This window comes from Sceloporus undulatus, chromosome 1, assembly GCF_019175285.1.
Source record: "Sceloporus undulatus isolate JIND9_A2432 ecotype Alabama chromosome 1, SceUnd_v1.1, whole genome shotgun sequence".
Taxonomy (NCBI): Eukaryota; Metazoa; Chordata; class Lepidosauria; order Squamata; family Phrynosomatidae; genus Sceloporus; species Sceloporus undulatus.
The window spans coordinates 129,020,052-129,044,656 of record NC_056522.1 but is presented as its reverse complement, the minus strand read 5'-3'; the positions used below and the strand labels follow the sequence as shown (position 1 = coordinate 129,044,656).

Here is a 24,605-nt window from a genome sequence, read left to right as displayed (position 1 = left end):
TTGAAAGCTCAATTAACTTTTTCAGCAATAGAGATGCACTGAGAACAGAAGTCATGCAAATGGCAATGGCTGGGGAAACTGAAGCCAATACTGTGCCCCTTGTGGTGTCTGCAGGATAGGAATGCGAAAATATATATATATACTTGCTGTCAGGTTGTCTTAAGCCAAAGACACTGCACTCATTCCCTCATCCCACTTGGGACAGTAGAGGAAAATGTCATGCCGTGCCAGAACTATGCTCAACATAGTAATCTAGTATTCTGAATCCAAAAATAGTCAAACCCGGTGATATAGAACAATGAAAGATTCAACTACGCCAGACTTTTCTCAAATAAAGTACTCACTTGGGAAGGCCAGTGTCTGGATTCTTGGATAAGTGCATTGTTCCCTAGATAGTGGTTCAATGAGGGGAGGCCAGAACTGAACCAGAGCAATCTGCATCATGCCAACTCAGACTATTGGTCCCCCTAACCATTATGGTCTACACTGTTAGACAGCTGCTCTCCGGGGTTTCAGGTGCTTCTTCCCATTCTGAACAGAAAATGTCAGGGAGAAAATCTTTCTGAGCATGTGCTATACCTGTACTGCTATTATTATTATTAACCTTTATTTATGAAGCGCTGTAAATTTACACAGCGCTGTACATGCAATCTTTTTAGTTAGACGGTTCCCTGCCCTCAGGCTTACAATCTAAAAAAGACATGATACAGAAGGAGAAGGGAGTGGTGACGAGAAAGGGTAAGAGGTCCAGCAGTTCCTCTCAACCTCCGAGGCCTGGACCAAGGCAGATGGACTGGAGGGAGGGCAAGGCTTCATAATGGATGGTTAATCATTATCCAGAGAAAATACATAATCACAAGTAGGATAATACATATACAGTACATAGGAATACAGGAAATGGATCGATAAACAGCCAACAGCAGAACATCAGATAGTAAGCGACAATTATGCGATGCCTGGGAAAGCTTCTCTGAATAGGATGGTTTTCAGCTCCGTTTTGAAGCTGGTTAAAGAAGTGATGGCTCTTGCTTGTGGAGGAAGAAGGTTCCAGGAGTGAGGGGCAGCAAGTGAAAAGGGGCGAATCCGGGATGGGGCGGAGGAAATCCTGGGCTGAGACAGGAACCCTTGACTACCAGAACGGAGGGCCCTGGTGGGAAGGTGAAGAGAAAGAAGGTCTGATAAGTAAGGAGGGGCCAGTCCATGGAGGGCTTTGAATGTCGACAGCAGGAGCTTATACTGAATGCGGAAAGGGAGAGGGAGCCAGTGAAGGGATGCCAACACAGGAGAAATGTGGTCAGAGCGGTGGGTGGAAGTGATAATGCGTGCAGCTGAATGCTAAGCTACAGCCCTTCTACCTTAAAACAAATATCCTCCCCAATGGAATTTGAAACAACTGCCTTGGGATTAGTGGACAATCTCTGTTCTCAAGCCACCATACAGATTGCTACAGTCCACAGCACCCACTAACTTGCCAATGGCTGTGGTCTGCATCTGTAATGAAACAAAGATCTGCAATAAAGTTGTAACAAAGTTGTAATACATCTGGTATTTGGGACTTTGTATTGGAGATCCAGGACAGTGTTACTAGTGGAAGAACATTTCACTACACCCTGTTTACCTTTGGATACTGTCACCATGAGTGGGATAAAATTGCCTGAGAAGTGTCTACTTGGAGTAATGGAAGTTCAAAGCCCTATCACAAGTACAAAAACAGCCATAATGGTAAAAGGTGCAAGAAAGAAAATGGGCCTGAAACACACAGCTCTAAAAAAGCGGCTTCAAGCTGCTTTGCAGGTGTGGCATTTACATGATGCATACCCCGAAAGCAGCCAGAAGCCACTCAGAGGCCACCAAAGCGAACCAGAAGCCACCACAAAAAGGAGCCATTTTAATCTGGCTCCTGTACAGTGCAGTTTGGGACTGCAGGTGGCGGCCCACTTTGAGAGCAGGCTATGCAATTACCTCAGTCCTGACCTGATCGCTGCCACAGCAGCCTCTGGATGCTCCTTTCAAACCATGAATGCTGAGGACACATCTGTATGGGCCAAATATAACAGTCTCACCTAATGTTCACAGTGAGCTGTCCAAATGACATTGGGACTGAATTATCACCTCAGGGGCTTAATCCAGAAAAAAGGGGGAATTTATCCCAGATTTGAGTGGAAACCTGGATATTTGCATACAGGTGGACTACACTTCATAGCAATGTTAATGTGAGATAGGGGAGGAAGTTCAGAAATATATACATTAGCATGCATGGTAGTCAGAGGAAAAAAAGAGCAGCCACAGGGAGTGCGGGGATGTGGACCACACTGGGTGACACCACAGAGGGGGGGTTGCCACCCAGTGGGATGCTACCCCCATGGAGCAGGCTACCACACCAGACTCAGAAGGCCTTGGGGTGTGTGGCTGCCTTCTGAATCCAGCAGGACTTGGAAGGCTGGGGGCAGAGAAGCCTTCAGAATCCCGCACAGCAGCCATCATGCAGGACTCTGAAAGCTGGAGGGACAGTCTGGCCGAGCTGAGGGGCAAGGCATTTCACCCACCCTCCCACCCACCCCACACACACCAGGTAACACCAACCCTAGTGGCAGCAGTGGCAGTGTGGCCACACATACTAAGATTTTTTGGACTGAGGAGGGTTTGAAAGGAAGAACAGTTTTCCCAAACTCACCTCAGTGTGTGAAGACAAGATCATGGTCACTGCAGATCAAAGTAACCAGCTTTTTCATCATCTGAATTGCCCACCCTACCCTCTCCTCCCTACTGGTAAGGAGCAGCAATAGGCCATCTCTGGGATGTTGGCAAATGCAGGAGTGATGGGAGAAGCACAGAGAACTGTGTGGGTGGAGTGTTACCCTCAAATTGCTTGATATAGGGTCTCAGCCATTGTCTGATGCTAGTCTGGAGATAGTCATTAGCATAGTTCAGTTCAGTGCAATATATGTATTACATTGGGGAGTTATTGGAATATAGTGTGGTACTGGCTGGGAACCAGAAAGGTAAGTTGATAAACTAGCCAAGAGAGGCTTCATGAGACTGTGGTGTTAACTACTGTTATAATCTGTGTTGTCTACTAGGAAACCATTGCCTCAGTTCAACCCGCTATTTATGGACTGGAGTATATTTCAATACACTGTTTCTCTTTCCAGTTTCCCTTTGCAGTTTTTGTTTTGTTTTGTTTTGTTCAAGAACTAAGGTTCTGAGGTCTGAGATGGAATACGCAGGAAGACTGAAATGTTTTGCAACTGGGTTTTTTTTTATATTTCCATGCCTAATCTCTGATTCATGTCCATTTATCCTCTGGCACAGAGACTGGCCTCTTTGATTAATGTAGAATGTTGAAGGACATTGTTGACGTGGGATGGCATTACAGGATAGAATCATAGAGTTGGAAAAACCTGCAAGGGCCATCCAGTCCAACCCCCCTACCATGCAGGAACTCACAATCAAAGCATCCCTGACAGATGGCCATCCAGCTTCTGTTTAAAGTGAGCAAGTGAAAGTCCCTCTAATATTGTGGGTGATGTCATTAGATCCCGTGATGACATTTCCTGAATGTATGGGCAGAGTTAGCATCTTAATTTCTGCACAGCTTTGTACCTGTGCCCACATTTGTGTTGTTGTCCTTCTGTAGGCAAGTAACTGTTTGAGATCAAGAACCCTTGAGAGGGCAGCATTATTACCCAAAATGGGTTATAGTTCATTGATGATACATTTGAGTGGTCTCAGTTGGGAGCTGTATGTGACCACTAGTGGGGTTCTGCCATTTCCTGTCTTTAGACTAGTCTGTAATACAAGTCTTGCCTTGTTGGTTTATTTTTCCTGGAACTCATGGAATTACAACAAGCATTCCTCAAGCTATAGTACCCACCAGATGAAGTGACTTTTAAAAAGAGTGTGTATGATGTGTGTGTGTGTCTAATTCTTATTTAATAACCAACATTTGGCCTTAGCTTTGATTTGAAATTGTAGCACTTGCAGTCATGGTGCATACTAATTATCTTTAAATACTTATTCAGAAGAGTGTTTTTGTTACTGATAACAAAACCAAACATAGGAGTGTATTTCAAATGTACTTCTCAAAGATAAAATCTGAAAAAGCACATTTAGTCATGAACATTTACTTTTTTAAAAAAACTCATCACATGTCTTTTATGTTATCAGAAATATCTGCCCCCTGGTAAGCTGGTTTCTTTTTCTGGTTTCTGAAGGCTGGTTTCTTTTTGTTACTCATAATCTTAATAGTTCAAATATACATAACATGGACAAGATTTTTGTTTCCTTGATTGACTTTCAAAATCGTTTCTTCATGCTGACAGGTTTTGTATTGCAATATTTCAACCAGTCAGGCAAGAAGAAAAAAGAAAATGGCGATTCGATATGCTGGAACTGTTAAATATAAATATTAATTGTAATACGGGGAAATGTGATTTCACACCAGCCTACTATCGCTGTTTCAGAAGATCTGTACAGACAGCACTTGCTTTCCAGTTACTTTTCCTTGTCCATTCCTATAACTGCAAATAATCCAATTTAGCAGGTTAGGTGTATAGGACCTTTTCACATGCCTTTCACTGCCAGTATTTCTAGATATACCTGTTGACCCTAAATTATAAATCACCACTGACAATAAAAAATTGTTCCCAATGAAAGGGGGGTTAAAATGGAATCATTTATAGAAATTGCTATTTTAAAAATCCATAAAAATCTTAGACTTTGATAGTCAGTTTGCTTTGGCATTTTGACTCTTAAAACATGTGCCTGCCACACCTGAAACCAGTAATGTATTCAAGTCTTTTACTCCAAGTCTTAAGTCTTAAATCTGTACCTTCAAGTCTTAAGTCACATGTCCTTGTAAGATATTTTCAAGTCAAGTCTCAAGTCTGGGAGCCAACTTTAGCAGAATAAAAGGCAATTGAGGTGGGAGTTGAAGTCTATTCAGAGCCTGTCCCTGCTGCACATCGGAGGAGCCTTCTAAAGTTTTTCAAAAGCTTTAGAAGGATCCTTCCACCTCAAACCCATTGCCTTACGTATTTGCTGTTCTCTTCCAAGAAAAACACCCTACTCTCTGGGGACAGTCTTGCCTGATGTTTGAGGGGAATGATGCCACAAGTCATTTGCTAAAAATATACAGGTCACAAATTGAGTTGAATCTGTGTTTCATTTATTGCTAAGTCACGTCCAGGTTGAGTCACTGAAGTGTCTTGAGTCCAACTTGAGTCCAAGTCAGTCTACTCAGATTGACATCATAGCTTGAAACCAGTGACTTATACTGGGAGAAAAAACAATGTTCTGCTTTTTTCAGGGGACCTTTCTTGTCCTTTGCATACTTTCCCCCTTACTCACCATAAGAAACTACTTCTGAGGATTGGGTGTGCCTCCAAATGAGTACAGGGGGCTGCAGCTGATGGGGAGAAAAAAACAAGCAGAAATTGCATAAGAGGAAGTGCCTGCTACATATTCAGTGGACTGCTAGGATCTTAGCTACAAAAAACTAATCTAGAGCCTATTATTTGAGAATTTTAGTGGCACTGAGTCTTCCTACATAGATTTTCAATCCAGTTTTTACTTAAAAACCACCATGTTGCTTCATTGTGACTTGCACGACTGTGAGTTTTTCAGGAAAATTGTTACTTTGAAATTGTAGTTCTTGAATAGAGAGCCTAGGAATAATACTTTTTTATATTTAAAAATACAGAAATTACTATTTTATTTGAACATTTTTCTGTGTGTCTTGATACTGAACTGTTTTAGTCATTTTACCTTGACATTTATATTGTTCTGGTGTTTTCTTTATGGTTAAGAATATTTTTTTCCTCCTTTCTTTTGTGATATGTCACAATCTTATACAAGTGGTACATGAAGCTACATCACTTTATGTATTGAGGGATAGGACGTCAAATAGCACAGTTCAATGCAATTGGATTGGAGGCTGATTTGGAATAATAGAATATGAACTGTTTGGGAATTGAACTAGTCTTCTTTTCATAAGAAATGTATATCAATGAATCACCAAACCTGCTCTTGCCTCTGCATACATAAACACTTGCACCACACTCAGTTCATACATCAGCTCACATAAGGAAGATGAGAGGCAAGCCTTGGTGACATGCCTGTATTGCTTTCTTCTCTTCCAGCACAGCTGCAAAGAGGAGTCTGAGACATTTTAATTCTCATTTCACTTAAGCACATGGTTTAAGAGGTGTCAGAACCCTGTACTTTGTTTAAATAAGCCAGTTTGTTTAAACAAGACACATTCATGGTCTGAAGCTGGCTTATTTGGATCAAACTGGAGTTCAAAATGTTTGTCCAGTTCACATGATATGACAAGCTGTAGTTAACTGAAACAAGAAGTGAAAACATCTCATCTTCTCCTCACAGCAGAGTTGGAAGAGGATGAGGAGCATGAATGCCAAAGATTGGCTGAAGGGATGGGCAGATGTGGTGTTCTAGATGTTTCTGAACTGTAACTCCCATGGTCCTTCATCATTGACTATGCTAGCTATCGGTGCTAGAGGCTACACTCTAACAACATCTGAAGACCCATAAATTACCCACCTCTGACATAAATTATTAACACAATACCCAAATCCAACAGAGTTGTGAGGAAAAAATGTGGGCGGATCTGATAATAATTCAAGAATTTAAAATGTACATTCTCTCATTGCAGACAGATGTTTGCTGCTGGGAAAATATGATCTATGCAGCGAATCTTGAAAATTACAGTGTTATTTTGATGCTAGAGTGCTATTATGTCAACCGATATATTATGAATCCAACAGTATCTAGGGCTCCATACTGAATGGAAAGTAGGGAAATGATGGATCATAATTTACTTCCACAGAAAAGTCAAGCTCACTTACATGAGCCATATAAGTCAAGTTTAATTAAGCCATACTGTGTCAGCAGAGAGCTTTCTGTCAATAGGTTCAAAGGATTTCTCAGGTGCTAGACAGTTGACATATATAGGAACAATAAACCAAATAACTCCAGAGGATTTTATGTTGCTTAAACCAGAACTTCAGTATACTGACAGACAGATAAAGCAGTTGAATATATAAAGAGTTTCCTGTGGGTTGAAATGCATCATAATTTGCATTGCGATCTCTATAACACAAGAAGTTTAGTATTCCCCTGGAGTTCAAATTTATACTTGCAATGTGTCCAAAGTAAGGGGAGAAAACATACAATTAGGATTGTTTGTTTGCTTGCATTCTGTTCTGAAACTGAAATATGTTGCAGCTATTGTGCCCAGTGTGTTTTTGTAAGGATCAATAGCCAAAATGAAGACCAAAAAGAAAACTTGCTCATTAAGCTGTTATATTTTCCACTCAGGATAAACACTTGAGAGGTGAAAGAGCCAGAGTTAGCCTGATGTTTTTAGGGCAACCGAGCAAAACGTGTTTCCTGCTAAAAAGAGACAAAGTATTGTTATATCAAAGCAGAGGGAGGGAAATAGAAGGATATGTCACGGTGTCCCTTTTGGCTGGACTCATGCTGAAACAGCTGAAATAAGCATTCTGCAGAGCACAAACACAGTTCCAATGAAACTTTCCTACCTTGAAAATACACATGAACCCCACATCATATCAAAATCTCCTTGCACACTGAAAGAGATCATGTCAGACAGACAGAGGAGTAGTCACTCCTTCCACATGTGTGGAAGGCATATTAAAACATGCTGATTTCTACACACTGGAGTTCAAACTCTTGTCTGTATGAATGAAAATAGGATGGTTAGCAGTCATACATGGCCTTGGGTTAGCAGGACACTGCTTTTTCAACGTTACTTGCTTTAGTATGAATATGGCCACTGATTCCACAAATGTAGTAAGAAAAGTGTTTGGAGAGGTAGGCTGACTCTAAAATGCAGAAATAATCTCATTTGACACCACTTTAACTGCCTTGGCTCCATGCTATGGCATTCTGGGAACTGCAGTTTTGTTTGCATTCTCTGTCAGAGAGCTCTTGTGCCACAACAAACTGTAGTTCCCAGAATTCCATAGCATGGAGCCATGGCAGCTAAACTGCTGTCAAACTAGATTATTTTTGCAGTGTAGATGCAGCCGTGCATGCTCCCACACACTTATTTGCTGGGTATATCTGCACAAAGACATTAGCTTCATACCAATGTGAATATCATGGCTCCACCCTACAAGCTACTTGTAGTTTGGAGTGGTACTTTTATTTAAAAGAGAGTGATAATGAAAGAGAATGAAAAGAGAGGCCATCCCTTGAACTGCAATAATAAAGCTCTCAGTCAAAAAATTCTAAGTACTTCACTAAACTACAAATCCTAGGATTCAACAGGATGGAGCCATTACACATTATATTTAGTTGCAATCTTAAATTTTTTTTAAAAAAGAGCTGGAGTGAGGAGGACTTCCGTCTGGGTAAACATGCATAATGTTCTGCAGTCAGCATAATATTTAAGCTTTTTCGGGGTAACTGCAGTATTTCTTTTATTGTAAAAGACAAACTATTGAAATGTAACGTTCTGTGATAAATTGACTAATACTGAACATTCAGTACAACCGCTCTCTGTTTTCTGCAGGGCATCTGTACCACGACCACTGCATTTTTACATTTCTTCTTCTTAGCATCATTTTGTTGGGTTTTGACGGAGGCTTGGCAGTCATACATGGCTGTTACTGGAAAAATTAGGACACGACTCATAAGGAAACGCTTTTTATGCCTTGGATGGGGTGAGCTCCTATGACTCAGCTAAGATTTCTTTGTTGTTGCTTGGCTTAATGTTTCATGCATGGATAACCTTTGGGAAAGAATGCTTGTTTCAATAATGTTGACAGTAGTAGATTGCACAGTTTCTAAACTGAATATTAGTATGGCTTGTTTTCTATATAAGACAAACAGGAATATAATTTAATTCTATTGATCTGCCTCAAGATATGGCTGGTGATGAATGTCCATTGATTATGATATTTTATCACACTGTAACTTAGAGTCTTAAGCAGATTTTCTGTGAGGCATGGTAATTCAAAAACAAAACAAAAAAAAAAAATAAAAAGGCTCTAACCAAAATCCATCACATCTTCATGCAATTTCTATACTATGTCAAGTGCACTGGTCACTTAGCAACATCAAAATGATGCACGGTGGGGTAGAAGCAGGGTGAATGATGGTCTACTCAGGCATCAATACTCTGCTGGTAGGGTAAGGAAGCATTTGTGTTATGCTGATGAAAAGGTTATTTTCATATGAGATTGATCTTTATGAGACTAATATGATAAGCTGTGTTTTTTGCTATCCAGGCAGAGGAAACAGTATGTGTCATGACACCCAGAAATAATGATAACTAGATAAATTCTCAGAGCATAACTGTATTTCTCAATTTTAGCCCCCCCCCCAAAGAAAAAACCTTTTAAAACATTTTAAAAGTTCAAAGATTAGTGTGGCACCTTACAGATTAACTATCAAAAGCCTATGTCCCCTGTTGCATGAGGAAGTAATTACTGGGTTTTCTCTTACAGGTTTACCAGCATTAGTTGTGGCAATATCAATAGGTTTTACCAAGACAAAAGGATATGGAACCAGTAACTAGTAAGTCATTCTGTAATAATACACCAGTGACATGCCTTGTTTCCAGTGTCATTTTTTCCTTCTTGTTTTCTAGACCAGTTGAGTATACAGTCGCCCCTCCTAACTTGTGAATCTGAGATCTGTGCCCTTGAATATACACTGAGGGGGGTGACCTCCACTATTTTCAATGGTGCACATGCCTGACACGAACGCCTAGCACACACCCCATTCAAGCCTATGGGGCTTTAATATGCACAAGCCTCTGTTTTCACAGGGTCCAGAACATATCCCCCGCGAAAACGGAGGGCCATCTGTATAGCCACATGGCAGAAGGGTGCTCAAAGCGGTGTGCTGTGTTTTTATCTTGTAAATTATGTTTTAATTGTATTTTAAACTGCTTTTAACCATGTACTTTTAAATGTATTTCTTGTTTAGGGTTTGTTTTTTAACGTTTGTAAAATAAGATTTCAGCTATTTTATTTTAAATTATTGTAAACTATTTAGGTTCCCATACCAAGAGAAAAGCAGGGTAAAAACTGAATAAATAGAACAAATAAATAATAAATAAATGCTGCTTTTCTGTTTGTGCTGATGTGAAAATTGTTTAAGGGTGGGATAATACCTGTGCATGTTATAAATCTGAGGTATAATTTTGAGTTATATAGGCTAGATGAGGGGAAATGTTTCTTAGTTGCAGTAAAGTGCTGCATGATAGCATATTGCTCATGACAGGATATGATACAGGTACCAAATACTGTGGTTTGCTAGCCTATCTCCAGGGCTGGCCCTAGATAGTTTGCTACCAGAAGTAGAATAGCAAGTGGCAACCTCCACCTCAAGTCAAACCAGAGACCAGTGAAGTTATTCTGGCCCATGAGGCAGAAAAAGTCCACAACTCTTCCTATCTCTGGGTGTAGAAAAACAGCTAACAATTCATTGTCCTTTCATGACACTCCAAATCTCCTATCCTAATGGTTCAGTGCTTAACAGTAGGACCTGTATGTCATTAGTGCAGATGGTCTGGTATCTTAAAAAATCAGTTACTTTTAATACAGAGCCTCCCAGGTTTACATTCCTGTTTTCCATTGGTTCACTATTATCAACATTCTCTCTAAGGAGGCATAGAAAGCTGTTATCAGCAGAATTGTATTGGGATATGAACCTTTGCTTCTTCATGAACTACTGTTCTGCAGGACTTAAGATGGAAAGGCAAACAGGATTTGGTAGAGAAAAAGTGACCATTATGTAGGACATGTGCTAGATATGGAGAACCACAGATAAATTGTCTAATAAAAGATGACAGAATAGAAACAGGGTCCATCCAAGGGTCCTTTCAGTGGTAGCCAGAGCTCATCACACCATTAGCTCCATTTAGACACCATTAGAGATAAGGCATTGAGGTACGAAGAAACATATCGGTTTTTGTGTCATGTGGAGGAAAGGCCAGTCATCCAGATATCCATCTCACCTTTTGGCCTTGGCTCAAGGATCAATGTAGAGAAGCCCAGGAAGGTTCATTAGCAGTGGATGAAAAGTGAGTTAAAGCCTGTAAAGCATCCTGCCAATTCTTTTCCCAGACAATGAGCAAATTAGCTAAAGTTTCCAGAGAGTGAAGAACACCTTACATTTCCCTTAAGATACCCAGAACAGGAACAGAAAGAATATTCATAAGTATTCATTGTCAGATTTCAACAAAAACAAAAAAGGTTTGTCAAACAATCAGGATCCTCAGTAAGAAGAAGAGTAGACCAGCAAGAATTCTACATAATTTTCTTCTGGTATTTGAAGCCCCAACATCATGTGCAGCAATTGTTTTACAGAGAAAAAAACATATTTTTGATGTAAACTCTGCCCCCCTGCCTAACAAAAGTGGCTTTCCTGCATAGGAGATGATATCCTACAGTGCATAAAGTGTGTGTGTGTGTAAAATTATGTATTTTTCTCTGATGAATAATTCCTGTGCCACATATCAAGAGGCTTGAATACAGGAAGAGTACTATGAAGGAATATTCATTTTCTGCTGCAGCTGGGAGAAAACTACTTACTTTAGTGAAATATTTAGATCCCTAGGGAATGCAGAGGAATTAAGAACACCTTTAAGAGAGAGAGAAAGAAAGCACTACCCATATTCCATGAAAGTCATTAATATTACTGCAAATTATTCAGAACTTTAGTGGAATGACTTGCTGTCTGTTTCACAAGTATCTTAGAAAGTGAGTTATCAATAAAGCATTAAGAGAAAATTATTTAAATCAAATCGTTTCTCAGCCTTTTGGCTAAGATCAAGTGTAGTAAATCAAGCCTTTCACTTGATTGCAAGCTGATACCCAAGTGCCTGGGAGAAAACCTCATAGACTCAATGAGTCTTATGTATGACAAGACGTGCCATAGGATTACATTGTTAATCTCTCAGTACTACTCTGCATTAATTCCAGTTGGATAGTCCCACCAAGAGTAGCCCCCCTGAATTAATTTACCAGTCAGCAATTTATGTAATGGATCTATTGTAACGGGACTAACAATTGTATTTAGGCCTTTGGGTCATATCTAGTGGCTGCACAAATAGAGAGTAGGCTGGGCATCCAGTCTATCTTTAGGTCCTACATCTACCTTGAAAATCTTTCAGAGGGTTGGAGTGGTGGTCTCCTAAGAATTGTGGACTGTCTGCCATGACACAACAAGGGTGTCACCTAAAATTGAGAAGGAAAGGTTTATGTCACGTGATGATTCATGATCTCAAGCTCCCTCTATCCAATTTCAAGTAATTATGTCCTCACACTGCAATTAAATGCACAATCAATTTTCATGAGTGACAGGGAATGATTTTCATGGGTGACAGAGTCAAAGAAAGGGAAGAAAAAGATTGGTTCCATGAGGTACCTTCCTCAGGTATATATATACTGTATATACTGGCATGACTCCATCCTATAGACTCCTGGGATTTGTAGTTTTGTGAGGCACCAGCACTCTTTGACAGAGGAAGCTATAGACCTTGTAAAAGTACTTGTAAAATACAAATCCCAGGATTCCATAGGATGGAGCTATAACACTTAAAGTTGTATCAAACTGCATTATTTCTACAGTGTAGATGCACTCCTTGCAAGCTTTAGTTACAGTCCTTAGAAGATGCCTTCAGTACAGTGTGAATGTTGGAAACTAGCAAGATAATTTTAAGATCAAAACTATTAAAAGTTATTTTAGAACTATAAAAGCCCTCACCCCAGAATTCTTTTTTTAAAAAGTTTTAATCTTTCCTATAGTTTGATAACTTAAAAGAATATGTTAATTTTAAGAATTTCAGTAAGCATAAAACTGTAGACTAAAAATGGTAAAATGAATTTTCTTTTTCTCAGAAATGTTCTTCAGAGAATTAAATATACATTACAAGCAAATATGTTTGTCATTTATGCTAGTATTATAAATACAGTTTTCAGATGTTGAGAATATAAATTTTCTGGAGTGTTTTTTTAATGAAAATACATTAAACCTTTGATTGAAACGCTATTGCATGAGCAGGGGGAGATAAAAAGAAAAATGCTACACCTTATTAATTTGTATTAGTTCTTTTCTAATGTCCTTTCCAGTTGCTGGCTGTCTCTTGAAGGAGGACTACTCTATGCTTTTGTTGGACCTGCAGCTGCTGTTGTCCTGGTAAACATTAAACTCACCTTCAGTATTTTACATAGCCCTAATAATATATATATGTGTGTATATGTACCTGAATTTCTGAGTTGATGTGCTCAATTTTAATCTGAAAGTTCTAAAAACAGATTTCTGTTGCTTAGTCTTCTACTAAATGGGATGAATTTGCAGACATAATCCTGTTCACATCTACACAGAAGTAAGTTTCATTGTGTTGAATTCAATTAGGCTCACTCCCTGGTATGTATAGAATTGTACTCTTAAAGAGAGATGCTGTCTCTTAATATATGCCTTGTTTGTACATCTACAGTATATTTGTATCTTGAGACTGTGTAATATTCTTTTCTCCTTGTTGTTGTTGCCTTCAAGTCATTTCCAATTTATGGCAACCTCAAGGCAAACCTATCATAGTGTTTTCTTGGCATAGTTCTTCAGAAAAGAGTTGCCACTGCCATCCTGTGAAGCTGAGAGAGTGTGAATTGCCCAAAGTCACCCAGTGACATATCCTAGCAAAACAAAAATATAGTGAAAACATTTTCAGATTATGCTGATAATTCATCTGTTTCTTTTGTCATGAAATCATTTTTCCAGTAACAAGAAATGCTTCATTGTACAGAGTAATCCTGTTGTAATAAACCTTTCCCCTTCCTTTATATCTCCAGTCCCCATCACTTTGCTTCCTATACCTGCCCTTGAGTCGGTTTCGACTCATGGCGACCCCTTAGATGAGACATCTCCAAGAATGCCTTGCCCAGATCCTGCAAACCCTTACCCACAACCCCCTTGATTGAGTCTATCCATCTGATATGTGTCATCCTCCCTCCATCTTCCTCTCTTTCCACTACCATCTACCTTTCCTAGCATTATTTTTTTTCTAGTGATCGGTGCTTTCTCATTATGTGGCCAAAGTACGATAGTCTCAACTTGATAATCTTTGCTTCCAAGGACAGCCTTGGTCTGATCTGTTCAAGAACCCATTTGTTTGTCTTTTTGGCTGTCCATGGTATCCTCAGCACTCTTCTCTAGCACCACATTTCAAATAAGTTGATATTCTTTCTGTCTGCTTCCTTCATTATCCAGCTCTCACATCCATACATGGTAATTGGGAATACAGTGGCCTGAACAATTCTGACTTTAGTGTTGAGTTGTATGTCTTTGCTCTTTAGTATCTTTTCCAGTATTTTCATAGCTGCCCTTCCCATTCCTAGTCTTTTTCTTATTTCCTAACTGCAGTCTCCATTCTGGTCAATGTTTGATCCTAGATATTGGAATTATTTAACTATTTCAATTTCGTCGTTGTCTAGATTGAATTTGTGTATTTCTTCTGTGGTCATTATTTTTGTTTTCTTTATGTTCAGTATTATACCTGCCATACACTTTGACCTTCTTTATTAACTGTTCCAATTCCTGAATGTCTTCTGCTAATATTATGGTGTTGTCTCCATATCTTAGGTTGTTAATGTTGCTTCTTCCTATCTTCATTCCTCCTTTTTCTGATTCTAATTCTGCTTTTCTTATGATGTTTTCAGCATATAAGTTAAACAAGTAAGGTGATAGGATGCGGCCTTGCCTGATCCCTTTGCCTATTTGAAACCACTCTCCAATTTCCCCAAATTCTGTTCTGACAGTGGCCTCTTGTCCTTGGGATGTAGTGGCACGCCCTTGTCTTGGAGTGCATTCCATAACTTTTTGCGACCTATACAATCAAATGCTTAGCTGTAGTCTATAAAACAGATGCTGATTCTTTTTTGGAATTCTTTGGTGCACTCCATTAGCCATTGCATGTTTGCAGTGTGGTCTCTAGTGCCTCTTCCTTTTCTGAATCCTGCTTCCACCTCTGGAATTTCTCTCTCCATGTATGGTTGGATTCTATGCTGCAGAATTCTGAGAATTATTTTGCTTGCATGTGAGATTACTGCTATTGTCCTACAGTTGCTGCAGTCTTTTGTATCTCCTTTCTTATGGATTGGTATGTATATCAAGCATTTCAAGTCTGTTGGCCACCACTTTGTTTTCCATATTTGTTGGCATATTTCTGTTAGCACTAAAATTGCATCTGTCTGCAATTGGGATATCATCTGTTCCCAGTGATTTATTTTTTCCATTACCTTTATTGCAGATTCCACTTCACTTCTTAGAATTTGGGGTTCATCTTCATATGGCTCCTCATTCCAAATATCATTCATTCCATCATGTCTTTTGTATAACTCTTCTGTGTATTGCCTCTGGCATCTTTTTATTTCTTCTTGTTTCTGTATAATGTTCTTTTTTTCTCCATAGAGCATCCCTACCCTCGGTTTGAACTTGGCTTTAATTTTTTGGATTTTTTATAGAGGTCTCTCGTTATTCCCTTTTTGTTTTTTCCTGTATTGATCATTGTAGTATTTCTCCTTATCTTTGCATGTCAGACGCTGGACAATTGTGTTCATACTTCTGGCTTTTTTCCTATCTCCTTTGGCTTTTGCTTTTGCTTTTCTTCTTTCTTTTATTGCATGAAGTGTTTCATCTGCCATCCATTGTTTCTTATCTTTCTTTTTGGCCATCGTTAGTGTTTTTTTGCGTTTATCTTTAATTATGTCTTTGACCTCTGTCCACAGTTCTTCTGATTCCTGGTTGATTATACTCAATAGTTCAAATCTGTTTCTTACATTGTCCTTGAATTCATCTAAAATGTTATCCAGATCATATTTTGGTATAATGATGGTTTTTGCTTTCTTCTTCAGCTTAACTCTGATTTTTGTTCTGAGCAGTTCGTAGTCTGTGCCACAGTCATTTCCTGGTCTGATTTTGACCACAAGGATAGAGCTTCTCCATCTTCCACTTTCAATTATGTAGTCTATCTGGTTTTTGTGTTTACCATCTGGTGATATCCAGGTGTATAGTCTCCTATCTGGTTGTATAAAGCAGGTATTTGCAATGAATTGATGGTTGGCCTCACAGAATTCTTTCAGATGCTCTCTTGCTTTGTTTCTTGTTCCTAATCCAAATCTTCCTACTGTTTTTGATTTTCCTTTGTTGCCAACTTTAGCATTCAAGTCTCCAGCGATTAGTTCAAAATCTTGTTACTGCCATTTTATCTCCTAAAGGGTCCCTGATCTGCTAGACAGAAATTATGCTTTATGACTTAAACACTATAATCAACCTGCATATTAAAATACTTCTCTAGATTCAATCAGATGCATGGTATTTGCCCAACCATCCTGGAAAAAAGGTAGGAAGCCAAAGAGGAATTAACTAGATAGGAATTAGCCAGAGATGTAGTGACAGAGGGATGGGATAATAGAATTGCCTTCTCAAACAAGAATCATGCCCTGCTCTGATGAAATTTTTCTTTAGCCCCCAAATTTGTAGTATTGCAGCAATTTAAAACTTCAGTTTAGCATTGAGAAATACAGTTTGGGCATCCAAAGAAAAGGAGCAATCAAAGTTACCAAATAAAAAAGTTCAAAGTGTAAATAAATTTCAGTGTCTCACTGTCTGCAATGCTAGAAATGGGAGGACTGAAGAAAAATTAATAGGGAGGCAGAATTCTTATTCAGGGGCAATGTTCTCATTTTCCCTTCTCTGTACACACACCCTTGCAATTGGTCTAAATCGGCAGCACTCCTTTCCTCCATACGATTGGGCCAGAACTTGCACAACTATGCATAGGACGTTAGTATGAAGCAACCACATGGATGCCCATTTCTTAGAATACAGCAATGTGAATAACAGCAGCAGTCCCTGGCGTAGCTCTATCTATGCCTAAGCAAAGAAGATGTTCACACTGTAGATTTTTTTTCATTGCGGTTGAGTAACCAAGTGAATGATTGAAGGGTAAAAAGAACTATTGTTTGGCCTTAGACAACAGTCTTTGAAAGGGTTTGTTGACCATCCAAGTAGGACACCAAAGGCAAAGCAGGATGCTAACTCCCAAATCAGATACATAATTAAAGGATCAATGGTATCAAAAGATGTTCAGGTGAACCAACAGGTTTACACTTCCTGTATGATACAGGTCATCATACAAGGTGGCAAGGACAATTTTTGTGCCAAGACCAGGACTAGGCTCTAATTTAAAGACGCAACACCAGTTCCAGCAGGGAGAGTCTGGAGCTTATCAGCAACCACCTGTACCAAGACATTTTCAGAAAGGAGGCATTTATCGCTCCATATATTTATCATTCAGGGTCTGAGAAAGGGTTCATTAGGAGTCATTGCTGCCTCTTGTGGCAGTCCATAGCCACCACCAGAAGCACTTATTCAGTCATCTTCATTTCCAAACTGTCCCCTATCTACTAATTTAATGAGCCACAAAAACATGTTTATTAAAAGGTAATTTGCATTATGTTCTCTGGGGTTTACTCCCAGGTAAATGAGTTTAGGCCTGCAGCGATAGTGAACATCATTACCTTGCAGTCCTGGTGTATGTTCTGTTCCTTTACAGCAAGCTCCTGTGGAGCTCTTTGTCTGATTATTAGGGATGGGTGGGGAAGTCACCTTGAGATGAAATTTGGAAAATCAAAAAAAGGAAGAAAGTATGCACATTTACCTTTTTTCCTCACCTTCTTCCCTTTGGAATAATAAATCCAAGTGAAAGCACCAACATTTTAAGAAGGCTTCAGTCCCTTGCTTGTTTAATACTCCTTCCCTCAACTCATGTACACACACAGAATGCTGACTGCATGTCTATTGATCCTCTGAAAATTTTGAATGCAGATCTGCCTCCCAGTTTTGCTAATCCTTTTGAAGTGAATTGACTTGGTGCTGAACCCAACATATATTTATTGGCTCTGAGGCACTTTTAGGCCCCAAAGAATCTATATTTTTGCCTGGTTGCTTTTTAACTAACACACTGCACGAGGAATAATCCTTAACTATCTCATACACTTCAGTAATCCAAATGAAAGAGAACAGCGCCACTTTTCATAAACTGTCTTCTTGTCAGAATCAGGCATTTCTTTCATCTGTGGCTGAATACTTTAAAACACAATATCCTGGATGAGTGCCAAATATGCCTACACTTTCAAAATGATGGGCACAACTAATCTGGGTCATTTGAATGTCATCATGAGCAACCTGCTCAATCAAGCTATTTGCCTATATTAATCAATCCTGACTTGGTCAAAACACCAGCTTCTCTCCAGATAATTCTCCCAGGTACACACATTCCTCAGTTGGCAAAGCCTATGACAGTGAAGGTTTTTTTTTACTTCTGCCCACTGCCTTGATTCACCCTCATCCTCTGTCTAGCTACAAACGTATCAGCACTGGCATGTCCTGTACAGTGTGCATATTGTGGCTTTCTGCAATCCAGTGGGGTGGTTCTGATGCTGGGACTCTTTACATTGGCAGAACCAGAAGGAGGAGACCGTGCTCCTCTCTGCCTACCAAACTACCCAAATGTTCAGGTGATATAGAGATCGCCAGGGGAGAAAGAGAGTGGGGAGTTGGGTCATTCTAGATCCTGTGATGTTGGATATAGAGACCACACATCTCATCCAGAGAGAGTGCCTGTTAGGGTACGGCAAGGGTCCTGCTGTTATCTGCTTCAACCTCCCCACTTTTTATCTTTCATTCTGTAAAAGCTGTATACGCTTTCCCATCCTGGAGTACTCAATGATACTTATTTCTTCAGACCTGAAAGAATAAGTTCAGCTAACCCACACAGCCATCATAATTACCTGATGAAACAAAATTCATGCCATCCCGGGAACCTCTGGGCTTGTTGGATTTTGCACATAACAGGTTGTGGGGGTACCCGAGACCATCTTCAACCCCAAACCCTGAGAATTCAAAGAGAATGTAACTATCCAGCCATTTATGAGTTTGAATGATTTTTACACATTTCTGGGCCTGGTGTGTTTTTGAATATTTTCAAGCTGTGGATGGTTGAATCTGTGGATAAGGAAGGTTGACTGTATGAGGTTGCTGAAAATAAGAGTAGCACAGTATTTCTGTCTACTAATCTGTTTCACAGCAGAATTTAAACTGCCGGTTATCACCTATAAAACACTATACAGCTTAAGTCCAGGCTGTTTAAAAGACCCTATGTTCCTATAAGAGCCGGCCCTATTTTTATGATCTTTGGGTGAGGACTTTCCACCATCACAGGCATGTTTGTTGAAGATACAATAGACAGTGTTCTCTGTGGCTGCTCCAAGGCTGTGGAATTCACTCTCATGGGAGGCCTGCTTGGTCCTCTTTTCACTAACAGATACAGACCTTTTTATTTTGATCAGAAGTGTTCTGTACTTTTCCTATCTTTGTTGTTGTGTGACTTCATGTATCTTCCAACTTATGGCAGCCCTAAGGCAAACCTATCACCACTATAACAATCACAACAACAACAACAAAAACCTGTTCCCCCCCAAAAAAAAATGGGACTCAAAGCAGCTTACAATTTTTAAAAAAATTAAAAATAGACCAAACTTAGCTTCCCTCCTTCCTTTCTTCCTTCCTTATCTCTGCCATGTTTCTTACTGTTTTGAATTACTGTTTTTAATAGTATTTACTTAGTTAATGGTCTTGAAACAACTTATTTATTATCAGGCTTTTAGCTGTAATTTGTTTTAATCTATACTTTATTCTGCCTTAGGCCTCCTGCCAAAGTAAAGGCAGGATATAAATTGAATAACAAGTTGTTGTTCTTGTTGGTATTTCCTACATTTTTTCCAGCTAAAATTTTACATCCTTCAAAAATTAAAAATATAATTAATCTATCAATAAAAGGAGTTTAAGAGACAATTAAAAAGAACCACAACAAATACAAATAACTCAGGATGGGAATGCCCATTTCCCCTGAGCAGTCAGCCCAGGAAGATCTGTCAAAAATAAAGTCTTTACCTGCCTGTGGAAGGATAGTAAGGAGGGTGCCAGTCTAATCTTTTGGGGAGAGCGTTCCAGAGATGGCAAGCAGCCACCAAATGCCATCTCCTGTGTCCCCACCAGAAGAACCTGTGAGGATGTTAAAGAAAGAGAAGACTTTCCCTGAAGATCTCAGCACCCAGACAAGCTCGTATAGAGAGATATGGTCCTTCAGATAACCTGAACCTGTGCCATATAGGGCTTTATAGGTCATTAAAAACACTTTGAATTGTGTCTGGAAATAGTCCAGAAGCCAGGGAAGCTGTTCCAACAAGAGAATTGTATGGTCCCTATAGCCAATAAATTTAAAACTTTCTGAAGGCAGCATCAGTCGGAAATATCTTGTGAGAAATAGAATGTGTATATATTTCTGGTACGATGGCCGTGTGAGGTTTTTTTTTACAATTACAGAGAATCCTGTGGCACCTCTGTGAGTCTCTGAGTGAGCTAGAAAATGTGTTCAAGAAAGCTTTGTCAAGCGATTAATTATTTAGAAGAATGGCCAAGTATTCTGATCAGCTCAAAAGCGGATTAATGTTAATTATTTTTCAGTTATGGAATATTTTTTTTAAAATAAACCCATACAGCACTCAGACAATATGAATTGGTTTCAAAATCAAAATGAGACACTTCATCTATGGATTTTTAGAAACACCAATATCAGCTCCAAAAACAGTTTGGATAGGATTGTATTCTAATCTCTACTTTGTACTCAGTAATTGTTGTTAATGCTTTGATTATGACTTTGCAATCAGCGAGATATTAATAGGGAAAATCATTTCATGTAAAGATCTGTTACAGCTCCAATACAAAGACCAAGTATGCTATCATATACCACATATTGATGTATCTCATAAGATCATTGATCTGTACTGCCCAGTATTACCTAATTTGACACGGAGCAGTTCATTCAAGTCTGAGGCAGATGCTTCTCCCATCATCTGTAACCTGAGCCTTTTGAATGGAGAATCTAAGACTAGACTTGTGATACCCCGCATGAAAATCATATGCTCTGCCCCTAAACTATTTTTGGTATTCTTACTTTTGGCCTCATAGAGACAGGCCAAAATAAAGCTGCTTCGGGCCACTTTGGAGGTATGCTGTTTAAATGATGCATGCATCCTAAGAGTCCAGAAGCCACGCCAAAGCCACAATCCAATCCTGAGGACTGGAGCACAGCTTTTGTGTAGCTTCCAGACTCTTAGGACAAATGCATCATTTAAACAGCATACCTCCAAAGTGGCCCGAAACAGCTTTAATTTGGCCTGTCTGTATAGGGCCATTGTTAACTTCACTTATGTTAACTTCATTCACCTTTTCCCTACAAAACCTTTCCCCTACAAAACCAGGAATCAAAGCAGCTTGCCAACTTAAACAAATATAATACAGCTAAGGAGATTATTGCGCAGCCAAAATAAGCATCCTATCCCCAAAGAGCTAAGGTCGCCTTATGAGTTGCTATTGCGTGTTATCACACACCAAAACGCTGCTGCTGTCTCTGGGCTACTACAAGCTTCCGTACTTCAAAATTGGCTGGCTAAGCGTGGCTGGGGGACGGGTTGTAGTCACCCTGTAACATTGACAGCATTTTGGGGTGTGATCACACCCAATAGCAACCCATAAGGTGACCTTATCTTGTCAGGGATAAGACACTTATTTTGGCTGTGCAATCTTCCAAAACCTGCAAAAGGTTTACATTAAATTGAAATTAAGCTGACAATAACATTAAAAACAATTAAAAATATACAATGAAAATACCAAAAAGCAATTTTTCAAAACTGTACAGTTAAAAGCAGTACAGCACCCTATTAAAGTCCTTTCTTTAAAAATATTTTGTTTTCAAAAGCCAGTTGGATTAAGAAAGTCTTCACTTGCCAAAGGGAGGACAATGAGGAAGACACCTTTCCAGCTTCGTTGGGAAGAGAGCTCTGGAGTTTGGGAGCAGCCACTGAGACAGCCCTTCTCATTTGTAATTCAAAATTAAAATCACAATTCATTGCCCTAGCACAGAGGTGGTAGTATACCACAAGTGGTTTTGTCTATATTTGCTCCAGAAATGGGGATTTTGCAGTGATATATCCATAGATATGTGCTTGGGGGAGAATATATGTGTGTAGCAGCTAGCAATTCTGATTAAGGAGTAAAGGCCCCAGTGGCTAAACCAACAAACAACTTTAATATTTTATAGTAAAATCTTTTGTAAAAATATGAAAGCTATCTGAGGGTGCTAAATTTAATAAAAAAGAGAATAATGGTACGGAATGAATAAAAGTGGAAAGCTCCCTAAGAATATCAGTTTTCAACTGATATTCCTAACCTAGAGGACAGATAAATAAGAGATGAAGAGACTTTGGGTAACTGAAAAATATTTAATTCTATCACGGCTTCTCTCTCTTAGGCATCTTTAACTGCTGGAGTTTGTTGCATTTACAACATGAATGTTTGTTCACATCTGCATCAAGACATTGGATGAGATTAAGATGCATTTGTCCTGTGTAGGATTTTGAGGGATCTCCTGTACTTGCAAGACGTAGTTACAAACCAAATCTGGATTTTTTCTAGCCATACAGTTGAGCACAAATGCCTCCACATATCTGGTTTGGGAATCCTTATTTGTTTTATATCTTGGTTGCATTACTCATGTATAGCACCATAAAGTATACATATTTACACCCTCAAGATGGATCCTTCCATCTCTCCAGTTTGCAGGGGGCCAACCAATTGCTGGGTCAGAATACTAAACCTATTCTTGTTGTTGTTTTAAAAATCTATATCAAAGCTGCTGGGATTAGTTAATGCCATTTGTTTTCACTAAAAGGACAACTCTGTGTGTTTTTTGTCTATTTATTTTATATTTAACAGGTCAACATGGTGATTGGCATTCTGGTATTTAATAAACTTGTTTCCAGAGATGGAATCCTAGATAAAAAACTCAAACACAGAGCGGGGTAAGCAGATGTTGGGAATTTTTTCCCCAGGCCTACTGAAGATATATTACTTATTTTCAATTTTCTCTGTCTCTCTGTATATTATATTCACCAAACACAGATTTATTTGATTGCATTGTGAAACTTTTGTCTTAGTTTAACAATCTAATTGATTTTACTCATCTTGAAAACTGCCATCACATTACCCTAAGGAAATGTGACTGAGCAACAGTAAAATAATAAAACACAAGTACAGTGGTATTAAATATAGTGCTGTTGAATCATTCAGATGCCTAAGTGATGATTCTGCACATCAAATTCTTTGCTTTTCTATAATCCAGAAAGACTTTGTATGGATAGCTATTAAGATTTACACCTAATGTTGATTGCTTAAGATATCCTCCCTTTTAGAATGACCTCAAGCCCACTAAGAAAAACTGGATGATAGTTTGACTGTGTGTGCAAATAAGTATGTAAACAAGTTTTTCAGCTTTGTAGTGCCCAGCCAGCAGACTATCCCTGGAAGACTGAAATTAATGTAGCCTGGACTACTGTTTTCTGTAGTCCAAGAGTACAGTCAGAAGGCAAGCAGGAGAATTCTGTTTTTATCTATGAGAAGAAATGTATCACATCATTGGGATGTGGCATGTACAGCAGAGTTATAGTCCAGAACAGTGGCACCCCTAGTGTTGGTGTCACCTGGTGTGACTGCCTAGCTGTGCTTTGAGCCCACCCAGCACCCAAATGCCCTCCCAGGCCTGTCAGGAGGGTGGCTGGGCAAGCAAGGCACTGGGGAAGGTAGGAGGGGTGCATGCATATGTGCTTGCCCCTCCTTCCCTGGCACCTTGCCCAGCTTTGGCGAGTGAGCCGAGACAATGGGGAAGGAGGGGTGAGCACACAGGACCCTTCCCTCCTCTGTTGCCTTGGTTCAGTCAGCCCAGACATCCAGGGTAGTGGGAAAGGAAGGAGAAGTATGCACTTGTTCCCCTTTCTCAGTCAACTTGGCTCCCCTGAGAGCCACAGCAGCAGAGTAGTGGCAGGCTCCGGCAGCAGTACCACACACACCCCTGCAGCAGCAGCAGAAGAAGAACAACCAGGCACCTCTTGTCTGAGGTGTCACCTGGTGCGGTCTGCACCCGCACACACATATCTCTGCAGTGATGCCACTAGTCTAGCAAAAATAGAAAATAATATTGCATGTTTATACTTGGCATGGAAGAAGGCTCCTTCCTTTGATAGTCTTTTTGGCTCAAAACTTGAAAATAATTTGTTAACGTTTAATTTGCCCCCCAATTCATTAACAATTTCAACAAAAAAATTTAAAATTCACTATTTTAAAAAGCAAAATATTTATATGATCTGAAAAGTAACCAGAGTATTAAAGTTCACTATTTTGATCATAGCTCACCAATGTTGAGTTTTAAAGGAATAATTAAAATTTCTCATTATTCCAGTTAAGTATGGTGAGGGAAGGATTGACTTAGGACAATAAAAACCATTTTCGGTCATTTTAGATTTTTTAAATGTAATGGCTAAAAGCTTAACTATTTTAGTAATTATTAGCTTTATGACTTAATTGCATAATAGATTAATGTCAAGAAATTAATTTTGTTTAATGCTAGCCTAGCTAGTGCTAAAGCTAAGGCT

The 24,605-nt window shown here is 39.3% G+C and overlaps 1 protein-coding gene across 5 annotated transcripts in view; it reads left to right on the top strand.

The window, feature by feature from the left end:
* ADGRB3 (adhesion G protein-coupled receptor B3) overlaps positions 1 to 24,605 on the top strand; it is a 625,822-nt gene that overhangs the window by 540,768 nt on the left and 60,449 nt on the right. For all 5 annotated transcript variants that reach the window (XM_042465745.1, XM_042465739.1, XM_042465732.1 and 2 more), the window contains 4 exons: positions 8,558 to 8,708; positions 9,495 to 9,564; positions 13,128 to 13,194; positions 22,894 to 22,979. In XM_042465745.1, coding sequence (XP_042321679.1) covers positions 8,558 to 8,708; positions 9,495 to 9,564; positions 13,128 to 13,194; positions 22,894 to 22,979 — 374 coding nt within the window. The remainder of the gene's footprint in view (positions 1 to 8,557; positions 8,709 to 9,494; positions 9,565 to 13,127; positions 13,195 to 22,893; positions 22,980 to 24,605) is intronic.